The sequence below is a fragment of the Parasteatoda tepidariorum genome, chromosome 2 (assembly GCF_982258835.1).
Source record: "Parasteatoda tepidariorum strain Cologne lab strain chromosome 2, Ptep-v5.0, whole genome shotgun sequence".
Taxonomy (NCBI): Eukaryota; Metazoa; Arthropoda; class Arachnida; order Araneae; family Theridiidae; genus Parasteatoda; species Parasteatoda tepidariorum.
The window spans coordinates 82796903-82810286 of NC_141756.1; the positions used below are offsets into that span (position 1 = coordinate 82796903).

The following is a 13384-nucleotide window of genomic DNA, read 5'->3' on the forward strand; positions in this document are numbered from 1 at the left end:
AAAATTAATTAAAAAAATACATACTAGAAAAAATTTAGAAAAATATGGTATATTTCTGTTAAAATAATGACAGCTTTCAGTTTCAAATTATTCAAATGTTTAATAAACTAAATCTAGTAACACAATACAAGAACACAACCAACCTTATAAAAATACATATTTTTACAAGACATTATATACATGATATTACAAAAGATGTATTTGATACTACAAAAGATGTATATGGTATTAAAAAAGATGTATATTAGAATTACAATGATAGATAAATGATCTTAACTGACTTTCACAAGACAATCAATTATAGCTTTATAGTTTTGATAGTACATTCACATGTAGATGTGGAGAAAATTATTTTTATTTTAATTTATTAAAATATTTATAAAATACCTTCGGTACCACAAGGGAAATTATTTTTGAAACTACGGAAATTCTGCAGTAGTAAAGGTTATTTCTAAAAAAATAAATAAAAAAAAATACATACTAGAAAAAATGAAAAAAAAATGGTATATTTCTGTTAAAACAATGACAGCTTTCAGTTTTAAATTATGCAAATATTTAATAAACTAAATCTAGGAACACAATACAAGAACACAACCAACCTTATAGAAATACATATTTTTACAAGATATTATGTACATGATATTACAAAAGATGTATATGATACTACAAAAAATGTATATGGTATTAAAAAAGATGTATATGATAATTACAATGATAGATATATGATCTTACTTTCACAAGACAATCAATTATAACTTTACAGTTTTGATAGTACCGATAATTTTTCCAGCAAAAGTATGATATATCAAGAAGTTACGAAGTTACTTATGTATGAAAAAAAATCAAAATTCAGGGAAACATTATATCTAAAAGAACAGTAGGATTCAAATATTTTTAATAGATTATGTGTAATTTTGATTTTAGACTTATCCAAGAAATTATACACATGATATTTAGATTGCACATAATTTGCACATGACATGATATTACTAAATGTTTTTTTTATATTTATTATTATTATTTATTTTTTTTTATGAATTTAATAAATATCCGAGTTTGCAAAAAATAAGAGTTTGAAGCCTCGAACACACTGATTTCGGATATTACATTAATACCTAAAGGTTTTATTTAAACAAATATGAAAAAGAAAGAAATTATGCTTGTTAAAAAAAATTTTTTTTGAATGACTTTAAAAATTTGGACTAAGGCATTTTAAGAGCCATATTAAACTGAATATAGACATTTAAACGAAGTTCGACAAATAATAAATTTTGTGTTTTATGTTCCTTATCTATTTTTCGAAACCAATCAGCAATTTAACAAACAATCAGCACAAATCCCTAAGTTTGCTGATTATGAATCCCAATCTTCAAAAGAAAGATCCAACGAGACAACACAACTTAAAAAATCGTACATCGTAAAAATTTAAATTGACAGAAAGTTCTCAAAATATGTCATAGCAAACTACTTTATGCTAAGCATGATTTTATAATACTATTAATGAAGTTTCTAAGTTTTCAGTTTCTTCTAAGTTTTTAGACTAATCAAATACTTTAAATGCCCACCAGGCATGATTTAGAATTGAAGTCACTGCTGCTAATCTTATCATTTTTCTGACCAGATGTTGGCAGCGCGTAAAAAAGTTTCTCCCAGAAGAATTTTTCTCCCCAAATGAGATAAGTCGTACTCTTCAAATGTGCTTTGATATTATCATCCAAATTATCTGGTAATTCTCCCATTCTGATGATCAGTATACGGTTTACCTTATCCTTTAGAGTTTGGCTACGGGCGCGCTGAAACTCAAATATGCACCATTCACTTTCTTGGTAATTCCTGCAAATATAAAATTTCTTTTAAATCTAATAACAGAAGAAGAAAAACAATTAGATGATTAATTAAAGCTGATGTTTCTTGAATAATAAATAAATATGATATTTACGCTCTATATGAGAAATTAATCCCACAAGTAACATTTAATTATTTAAAATAGATTCTTATCTGAAGAATGATTATAATTATAATACCCAATTCTATTTTGAAATTACTTAGACAGATTGCTGTGGTTCACGAAGTGCACCTCCAATGGATTCCCTCGCATGTGGGGATTTACGGAAATGAGGTCGTTGACGACTTGGCAAAGCAGGGCTCGATTGGGCCATTGTATTCAGTTGCCTCACGGACTTTTGACGAGCTATCAGGAAAAACAATGACTTAAAGTCTCCTCCATCTCATGATTGGTATTGTCGTGATGTCCAGGGGGGCTCCATTGGCCTTTCTTGCAATAGAGCAGACCAGACGGCGTTGTCGAGATTTGCCAGCGGCCACCTGAGGAGTGGGCTCCTTTTACAATGGCAACAGGGTTTTACCGGCTTGTGCTACGTGCAGAGTGGAGAATGCGTCCCCGGAGCACATTCTGGCTTGTCTTCACATTTCTAAGGAGACTTTCGCGACGGATCCTTTGCTTGCCCTGGATTTTTTGAGAGTGTCTGGACTCACTGATAATGTCTAGCTGCCGCTAGACAGTGAGGGGATTAGTCACACACATACCAGATTTGCGTAGAACCCTTGTTGACGGATATCAATGCCTCATACACTCTGATAAAAACGAAAGTAAAATCTCTCATATGGTGCAATGTTTTTTTAAGAGTCGTGCTGGCTTAGGGAATAAAGCGTTCGCCTTCCATTGAAGTGAACCGGGTACGAATCCTAGCGATAGCTGACCGATACGAATTCCGTATTCCCAATGCTGAAGTAAAATATCCTCAATGGTTAATGGATTATAGGTTAGAGTCCCCTTGCTGTTAGGTGAGGGTTTTGGTGGCTTTCCTCGCCCTGTAACACAAATGCGGGTAAGTTCCACCAAAAAGTTCTTCACGAAGGCAAAATTTCTCCCAATACTTGATGCAAGAGTTCTCTTGTCCTCAGGATTGGGTTCAATATTACAAGGCTATGGAGTTCAACATTGATAGTCGTAAACCCAAGCAATTACGTCGACTGTACAACGACGGTTGTAAAGTAAAATTTTTTATAAGGAGCCGTGGTGGTTCAGGGGCAGGGGTGAAAGTGAGACGGAAAAGAGGAAAGGCTGGTAGTAAAACCATTTCAGCTATAGCTAGTTTTGGGGAGGAGTTTACTTATTCTTTTTTTAAATTTTTCAGCAATATCTACTTTATCTTGGAAAAGAAGCAGTTTTATATATTTGCCAGAATTGTAAAAGAAATCTTGATAGTTACAGATATTTCATTTTTTTCGAAAAAAATGCCGTAATGAAATGTTTTACGTACCAGGTTTTTCTCTTTTCCGTCTTGCTATATAAGGGCTTTCACCCATGTTCAGGGGAAGGAGCATTCGCCTCCCAATGAGATGACCCACATTCGAATCCCAGCGAAGGCTGTTTGATGCGCACTGACAACAGTGTTAACGTAAAATATCCTTGGTGGTAGACGAATCATGGGTTAGAGTCTCTTGTATACTTGTCCAATACTATACAAGAGTTCCCTTGCCTTCTGGATTGGGTTCAAAATAACAAGGCAACGGAGTTGAAAATTGGTAATCGTAAACTCAAAATTGGATCGGATGTTCAACGACGGTTATGAAATAAAATAAAATATTTTTTAATGGAATTTTTGACTTAAGTGATGGTATCTAAAGATATACACTATTAAGAAATCCTTGATAACCTTAAAACTATAAAAAATTAAGAAAACGGAATTTACTATGAAAAATTCTAATCCATCGCATGGTTTGTAACTTTTTTGTTTTTTTTTCTTAAATCATAGAAAATTCTGACTAAAAAAAGGTGTTTTTTATGTACGAAAGATTTCAGTGGCTTAAGAGGCAATAACTAACACTATAAAATGTAGAAAAATAAAGGAGTTAGATAATATCGAAACTCTTATCTCCGACAAGAAAATCAAAATAAAAAGAAATAATATGTTTACTGTAACTTAAAATATCTTTTGTACTAATTAATTAACATATTTGAGGTAACCTCTCGAGCCATTAAGATTGAGTCCCTGAAAGTGAAGATCCAATCATTAAATCAATTATTAGATAATAAAAAAAGGAGCATTTTTTAAGGTTGTCTTTCGTAGGTTCTGTTGCCTCTTGAAATGATACTATTTTGCGAATAATATGCTGTTTTTGGAACTATTGTTGCGTTTGTAACAATTACTTATGACTGTTTGGTCAAGTTCAGGCTATCTTTAGCCAGTGCCCATGGGATTATTTTGAAAATGGCGTAAAACGTCACTATGGAGAAAACCCACAGTTTTGAAAAAATAAAAAGTGCTTGTGTTCTAATTCCTTAATATGTAAAAACTTACTCCAATGCTGTATTACATGGGCTTATAAAAGATTGCAAAAAAATAGAATAAGGTATCGTTTGATAGTTTTCATCTTGGTGTAAAAATTTCGCCTAATTGAGTGGTTTTCAAGAAAAGTTTAATAACTTTTAAAATATTTAAGTTAATTGTCCGCTCTAAGGCCCTGATAATTCTTCGCGGTAATATGGCATATATAGTTTTGAATTCTAGCTTTGCTTCAAAACTAAGGCACTTAAACTGAAGCTTTTTTTTATTTTCCTTGGTGAAAAGTGCTTCAAAAAACCCTGTTAACGATAGTATTCTGTCAACTGAACTCTAAATTCATTAATAATTCTTTTGTCTACAATGGATGTAAAAGACCTATGCGCTGCAGCTTTAAACGACTGTCCCGCTTGGCCTTTAATTTTCTAAATTTGGATATCTTATAATTTACGATTGACATTTAAAAAAAATAGTAATAGGAAAATGAAACATTACTTTGAGAGCACAACTATTGTTCTTTTCGAATTTTGAACAGCATGTATTATGTTTTGTTCAATCGGAGCTCCGCCCAAGAAGTCTCTAAAGTGAAAATGAAGTCTGCTCATTGGTTGCTTGGCTTCTATTGCTGTAAAAAGAAGTGTTATTTGTCTATTTACTACTAAAATTTTTGAAGTTAAAATATTTTAACCTAATTTATTTAATTAATTATGCTTAAAAATTATTGAACTATTTTAAATTTGGAATGGGTTTTTTCTTCACAAGGTATGCAAGAGCTAATTTTATTATTAATGTAAAATACCCATTAGCAAATCATTAATAATCTTTCATTTTAATAGCAATTTAATTAACTGATAAGCAACATTTATATATAGAGTACATAAGAATTAAAAAAAAGAAACATTATTGCCAAGTTTTATAAATTTTTATTTTTATTTCTTATTTAATTTAATGCATCTCCTCTGTATATTGAATAAAACTAACTCCTAAATAATTTTGATTACGGGACCACAACTTTATGTGCTTAAGTTACAATTTATCTGATTTCGAAGATGAGTTTCGTAGGTAAAAGTGCCATAAAATTTATTTTATTATGTGAAAAAAGGAAGCTTAAAAAATTTCATATATATACACCGAAGAGCCGTTACATTATGACCATCCTGCTAATAACATGTAGGACCACCTTTTGCCCTCAAAACTGCTAGCACCCGCAGTGACATTGATTCCACAAAGTGCTGATAGGTAGTCTGAGGTATCTGGTACCAAGCGCTCACCAACTGGTCCTGCATTTCCTTCACATTGCGAGGGGGTAGCGTGGCAGCACGAATTTGGTTTTCCAAGTAGGATCACAAATGCTCTATTGGATTAAGGTCAGGTGAATTTGGGGGCCAAGACATGACTTGAAAGTCACTGGAATGTTCCTCGAACCAATCCATGACGATTCGACCCTTCTGACATGGTGCATTATCCTGTTGGTAAACACCATCCCCCGCAGGAAAAACTGTAGCCATGAATGGGTGAACCTGGTCTGCAACTATGTTCAAGTAGCTTACAGACGTCAAGGATTGTTCTATGAGGATTATGGGTCTTAATGTGCCTCATGAAAACATTGTTCCTGGGCGAGAAACCATGAAAACCTGGGCGAGCCCATTGTTATGGATGGAGGGTGGTCATAATGTAATGGCTCTTCAGTGTATATTCAAATATTAAATGTAAAATAGTAAAACCTAATAAAAGGGTACAATGCAATCAGAAATTAGATTGAGAATCGGAAACAGATTGATTTTCTTCTTAGCAAGATAAATAACATTTTAATAAAAAAAAATAATTTATTTATCATGTAATAGCATAAATCGCTTGATAAAAGTAAAAAGTAGGGCTATCATAGTTTTTAAGGTGAATCAGTAAGACGTATTACCAATAATGCTAAGATGACCTTTTTAGATTTAGCTTTTCTTATTATCTAAACAAGATATTGCTTCAGTTTTTTTTCTCAGATTATTTACTTGTACATGTTCACACTGTGATAACTTTTAATATATATCTTTGGCAAAAAACGTTTTGAACAATATGAACTGAGAACTTTTAATTTTTTAAAAAGTTTCGTAATTCTCAATCAAAAACACTCACAGCTTATAACTAATATAATCTCCATTATCCCCCCCCAAAAAAAAAAATTTCAAAGAGCTATCATGCATAGTTTCTTAGAAAAGGTACATCAAAAAAAGTCAATTTTAACATTATTGATATATGCCCTACAGACTCCACATAAATCCTATTTATTCCACTAAATATATGGTTAATTGATATTATTTTTGTGTACTATAGATACTTTAAATATTCAAAATTAAATCGAAAAGGAAGAAGAAAGAATACATACAATCATGAAAACAAGAATACATTGTCAATTACTCTCTGTTAGTTTTACAAAGAAAATTTTGCTTCTTTTTGATATATTTTGGCTCTTAAATAATCACAGGCTTTTATCCTTTTTGAAACTCTTTAATTGCTTTTTATAAAGCAGCTTAATGTTTTGTAGAAAAGGGACACATGGCTTTGCATTCCTTGATAGCCAAATAGTAAAATTTAAAAAAATTCTCATGCTTTACTCTAAAATCTATAATAGCGTTCCTAAGTTTCTATCTCAAAACATGATGTTTAAAATGTTAATCATACTATTTCATTGATGTTAAAAAAGCATTATTTTTAAGAACAATTTTGCAAGACGATTTTGATAAGAAAGAATAATTGAGTAAATGTTAATCATCATGTTTCATCGATGTTAAAAAAGCATTAATTTTTAAGAGCAATTTTGCAGCGCGATTTTGATTGAAAAGAATAATTGAGTAAATGTTAATCATCATATTTCATCGATGTTAAAAAAAGCATGAATTTTTAACAACAATTTTAAAAAAAGCATGAATTTTTAACAACAATTTTGCAAGACGATTTTGATGAAAAAGAATAATTGAGTAAATGTTAATCATTATATTTCATCGATGTTAAAAAAGCATTAATTTTTAAGAACAATTTTGCAAGACGATTTTGATGAAAACGAATAATTGTGTAAATGTTAATCATCATATTTCATTGTTGTTAAAAAAGCATTAATTTTTAAGAACGATTTTGCAAGACGATTTTGATTGAAAAGAATAATTGAGTAAATGTTAATCATCATATTTCATCGATGTTAAAAAAAGCATGAATTTTTAACAACAATTTTGCAAGACGATTTTGATTAAAAAGAATAATTGAGTAAATGTTAATCATTATATTTCATCGATGTTAAAAAAGCATTAATTTTTAAGAACAATTTTGCAAGACGATTTTGATGAAAAAGAATAATTGAGTAAATGTTAATCATTATATTTCATCGATGTTAAAAAAGCATTAATTTTTAAGAACAATTTTGCAAGACGATTTTGATGAAAAAGAATAATTGAGTAAATGTTAATCATTATATTTCATCGATGTTAAAAAAGCATTAATTTTTAAGAACAATTTTGCAAGACGATTTTGATGAAAAAGAATAATTGAGTAAATGTTAATCATTATATTTCATCGATGTTAAAAAAGCATTAATTTTTAAGAACAATTTTGCAAGACGATTTTGATGAAAACGAATAATTAAGTTTATAAAAGTTCGACATACCGGGAACTAAAGTAATTATGAAAAGTTCTTACTGCGAATGAGGTTCTGTACTGCATCGAAATCCTTATCGCTGTATGATATAAAAGCATCATACTTTTTATCCTTGTCGATATCTTTTTCTTTAACCCACTTGATACCATGTGAGTATAGCCACACCTTAATATCCTTTTCATACCTTGTGTGGACAATCTTCAAAACGGTGATGACCAAGGAAAAAGCTGTTGAAAGAAAAACATTTGGAAATCACACATAATCCAAACATTTTCACTGAAAAATAAAAAAAGTTCGATATCTTTTTTTTTCAAAAAAATTTAATTTTTTCCAAAAATCAAACTAAATAATAATCATCTATGAATTTAATAAAACATTCTAGCTACCCACCTTTTTATAACAGAAATCGAGAGATAAAGTTCAAGTATAACTGTTAAAATTAATCTGTTAAATGTTTAAATTAAAATCTAACTTTTTATAACTGTGATTTGAACCACCTCCCCGGCCACTCTTTTAGAAAGCGGAAAACCTTACTATTCAGCTACAATTCTACAAGAGCTGGAAAGTTTTTATTAGTTCAAAAGTAAAAGAACTGAAACTTTAATGGGACATATTTTACCGCAGGGGCAGAAGTGGCAGTTAATTTTTACCCTATACAAGGCTTTCAACAAGGCTCTTTAATTTAAGCTCAATTTCGTTTTCATAGGAACTTCACAGGTGCGTTTTTCACTTGATAGTATATTTTCAATCTAATATTTTTCCTTTAAAAAAACTTTAAAAATAATTTTTATTTTTATTTTATGGGGTAGCACCAAAGCACACTCCTATTTATATAGGCTTAGCACCGAAGCACACTCCTATTTATAATAAATTAAGACGTGATTCCAGACGGTTCTCGTATAACTCCGCAAATATTGGTCCTATTTTTTTGAAACTCGAAGTTTCCATAAATATCATTTTCTCGTAAAAATGGCCGCCAAGTATAGCAAAGTTGACAAAAATGACCCACAGCTAAGCATTGCTATTGAAATACATAAGGCGTTATTTTCTCTCTAAATTACGTTAGAATTACGCTAACGTTTGAAAATTTATTTATTACAATTTATATATAACTATCGTCCTTTATCATTTTGTCACCAAAATGCCCATCAAGTATCGCCAAGTCATCAAGTCGGCAAAAATGGCTCCAAATTGAGCATTCCATAGGAAATGCATTAGGCACGATTTCCATCTTATTTACAATAGAATTACACAGTTTTCTAGGAAATTTTATAATTAAACTGCTTATATAGGGTCCGTCTGAGTTATTTAGCCACATAAACAAAGAGTATTTACGAAACTATACAAATATTAACAAATATGCAACATTATTGTTTTATGAGCATTTTACACATGAAAATATTTTAAGTTTGATGATATGTATATTCCATATTAACAATTTAGGGAAGTAGGCCGAAATCCAATAGTTTTAAAACATGAACTTCCCAGAATTTAAACTTTCTTATTAGGATAAAAAATTTCACTAGGATTCGATGCTTGCCTAAAACTTTTTTCCCCTCATTAGTAATATCAAGGAGTTTCTACACTGAGCGAAATACACTATCTACCAATAAGTATTTGGACACGCGTGATTGAAAAGAAAAACTTTATTCATAATCAATAGCTGGTAGAGCCTCCACGAGAAGCAGTTACAGCTCGAACCATCCGGGGCATACTTTCTACATGTCCTTGTGTGACGGCTAGCGGTATTTTCTTCCACTCGACTTGGAGAAGACATGTAAGTTCCTTCACTGATTTTGGACGGGTAGTACACCCCTTAATTCGGCGATCCAACTCGTCCCAGAGGTTCTAGATAGAGTTCAGGTCTGGTCTCTGAGCAGGCCAGTCCATTTGATTAACCCCATTGGCACCATACCAAGCCTTGGTGACCCTTGCAACATGACAGCTGTCATTGTCGTCCTAGAAGTAGCAGGGGTCCACCACAAAAAACTACCGCAATGTAGGAAGCACATTGTCATCCAAAATAGTGCAATAGGCATCTTGCAAGGGACTAATGCCTGTGTTGTTCCCTACATGATATTTACCGGCGGCGGGCGTGACGTATCTCAGGACAACTGATATAGTCAATTGCATAGGTGTCCAAATACTTATTGGTAGATAGTGTATAAAGGGATCATACAGATCTTATCCCTAATTATGTCCCTGCGGGGTTCGTTTAGTAGTTACCAATAAGAACTTACCAATCAAACCAAATCCAATAGAAAAATACAATCCTATAAATGTAGGACATAGATCCCTGTCATCCAGTGTCCATATAGCTTTTCCTTCCAATGCATTGTTTCCCGACTCGTCAGATTTACCGCACAATGTTTGGTTCCCATCCAATATCTGAAATAGATAAATTTACAAACTTTTGAGAAAAGGAATGATTTATAACATCACGATTGATGGCAACTACAACTTGATGGCATTTCACATAAAAGAGGTGGAAATCGCTATTAACCCTCCTGGCGTTTCCCCTCTCTCTTAGTTTCTTACTTCAAGCAGCAGACACATTTTAGAAAGATGCTACCAAAAGTGTCGAGGGTCGGACAAAAGGTATGCTTTCCCCCTTCTGCTTCAATTTGTGGTTAAAAGGGGTGATTATCGGTCTAGGTGGTCAAGGGTGGACAGTTTGATGGATGAATTGTGTTTCGTGATTCACTTTTCTGAAAGTCGTTGTTGAACTTCATACAATCTTACACTTTTCTCTGAAATATCAAGCAATTCTTTCGTTCTGGTAAGATAATTACTTTCAGCAAGGCCGTAGCCAGGATTTTTTTTCGGGGGGGGGGGATATGGTAAGAAGCAAGGACGGTTTCAGACATGCAAAGTAGGGGGAAAACATTGAAACAAATATTGTTTATTCTGTTGTTTGCAAAAGTTAAACTAGTAATTAAAAAATATTACATATTAATTATTTTTCAATTAATATTACATAATAATTATAATCAATTTGTAAACAAAGACATGCGACGGGGATTTGAAGAAAATTTTTTGATTACATTTTTAGGACAAACCGGAATATTCCGAAATATGCTAAACACTAAACATACCATTACTTTATGTATACCTATTTCAACCATAGCCGGTCAAATGACCGGACTTTATGTTTCTTGATGGAATGTATGAAATATGGATCTTAGGAAGTAAATAAATTAAAAAACTTTATTTTAATTAAACAAAATTGTATGTTGGCAATTTTTATGTATTACAAACACAAAGAATAAGAAGTTTTAATTCATTGCTCAACGCATTTTTTACATATATAGAGCGGTTCCATTGTACATTTTCAGCAAACATATTTCTTCTAATTATTATTATTTCTATAATTATTATAATTATAAGAACATATAAGAATTATCATTCTCATGATTAATATTATTTCTTCAAAGAACTTGACTGTTTTGATTGTTCCGACCTTTGCTCGACATTTTTCTAGGTAAAAACTAGCAGTTATTCAGAAATGAAGTAAAGCTATCAAAATAAAATATAAGCTACTTACCAAAACTATTAGTTTTCGTCATTTTTTCTTACACAGAAATGTCAATCATCTAAAATTTTGATATTTTCTTGAAATTATTCTCAGCTATTTTGATTGAAATACTTTAAGCAACAGTCTTTGCAAAAATGTGCAGCTTACCGACTACAGTACAGGGCTGAAAGACCATGTATATCGAGACGGACAACAGTAAAAACTGGTAACAAATAAATTTAATTTTTTTGGTTTTTTTTCCCAGAATAATAAAAATCTATAACTACCAATTGTTTTTACGGATGCAATTTTTATATTGAATTGCTTCTTCGCCGTGAAAAATTTCCTTACGGTGAATTGTTATTGTTGAGAATAGATTAACTCCTCCCGAATATTATCTAATATTGAAATAGTTCTTCTACCAGTATTTTCTCTTTTCCGTCCCGCTTTTAGGCCTGCTACAATACGATAAGCAATCTGTATCGATATCGATAAGCTTATAAAACAAAAAATGTTTGCAGAATGTTTGCAAATTTGCAGAAGTAATAAAATGATACGTGCATTTTCAATGCAAAAGTTCAAAATGGGTCATTTGACCCGTTATGGTATTATTAGTGTTAATAAAGTTAGTTAATAAAAGGTTTGATTCGACAGTTTTTGTTTCTCTTTTTACTGAGAGGCTCAAAGAAAGACTAAAAAGTTTGAATCCCAGAATTTCGGGGGGGGATTTGTCCCGACGGTCCCCCCCCCCCCTGGCTACGGGCCTGACTCTCAGGTTATGTTACATTCTTTCTTATCCTCAGCTTTTTCAGAATGATATACAGAAATATAACATGAAAGGAATGTTCAATGAAATGGAGCTGAATAGATTTTTGTGATTGATTATTTTTCCTTCCTGTTTCCTGTGATTTCTTTCATTTCCCAGATACATTTGTGGCTACCGTCTAAGTTTTTTATTTTAAAAAATGCGTGTGCATTTTAAATTGCCTCATTTCCGAATTCAAAGTACAATTTCGTTGATATACAAGCTAGTAAAAAGTCATATTTATCTTTTAAGTATATTAATGATATTTTTAAATTTAAAAAAATAATTAATGAGTATTTTTTCAATAATGTTCGATTAGAAAAATAACTGCTGTTTAATAGATATTATTTATTTAATTCCCGTTTTATTTCTCTTTTTCTTTGAAATTAAGTAAAAAAAAAGCTTTCGCTAAACGCTGCTGTTCTAAAGATGGAATATTGTTAAAAACGTACTTAAAACTTTTTAATGTACGTTAATACTCTTTAAATAGTGCTCGTATTGAATTTCAAGTTATTTGGATAATTTATTCTTAATTCTTCTTTTAAATATTTAAGTAAAAGCTGTTCATATTACACTTTATAAAATTGACTAAAAATATAAATTTTTATACTTGTATATACACAAGTTAAGCAAAACTGCATTTTTTATTGTAAATTTTCTTATTTTATTTTATAGGGTATTATCAATAATAAAGCTTAAAAAAATCCGTAACTTTATGAAATTTTACATACAAAGAATAAATATCAGTACAGGAATTGTTGCAAGAATATTATTTTACAAGTAAATATAATGATTCTTTGTAGTTTTGTCCATTGCTGTTAAATTCAAAGGAATGATTTTAACAATATAGATCATGCAATGATATATATTTGGAAAAAAAATCACGTGGAAGTAACAGAATTTAAATATACAAAAATAAACGTAGTTATACAAAAATTTTCGATAGTATTGGTTTAAAATATTTAATATCGATTTTTTTTTTTTAAATTCATCTCTTTGCACCATGTTGCTCCACGGAATCAGCTTTTCCACACTAGTAAAAAATGGCGACTAATAAACACAATGGTAAATAACAAACAACAATAATTGTTTTCGGTTTATATAATATAGTTCGTGAA

At 31.0% G+C, this 13384-nt stretch overlaps 1 protein-coding gene across 1 annotated transcript in view; it reads right to left on the minus strand.

Moving 5' to 3' along the window:
- Nucleotides 1–80: 80 nt before the first annotated feature.
- The window catches only part of LOC107444001 (protein toll), a 62307-nt gene continuing 49003 nt past the window's right edge, over nt 81–13384 (minus strand). Inside the window, exons 10-13 of the mRNA XM_087157632.1 lie at nt 10188–10335; nt 7989–8174; nt 4803–4932; nt 81–1833 (exon numbers count right to left, since the gene is read on the minus strand). Of these exons, the coding sequence (XP_087013758.1) occupies nt 1554–1833; nt 4803–4932; nt 7989–8174; nt 10188–10335 (744 nt within the window). The 3' untranslated portion in view covers nt 81–1553. The remainder of the gene's footprint in view (nt 1834–4802; nt 4933–7988; nt 8175–10187; nt 10336–13384) is intronic.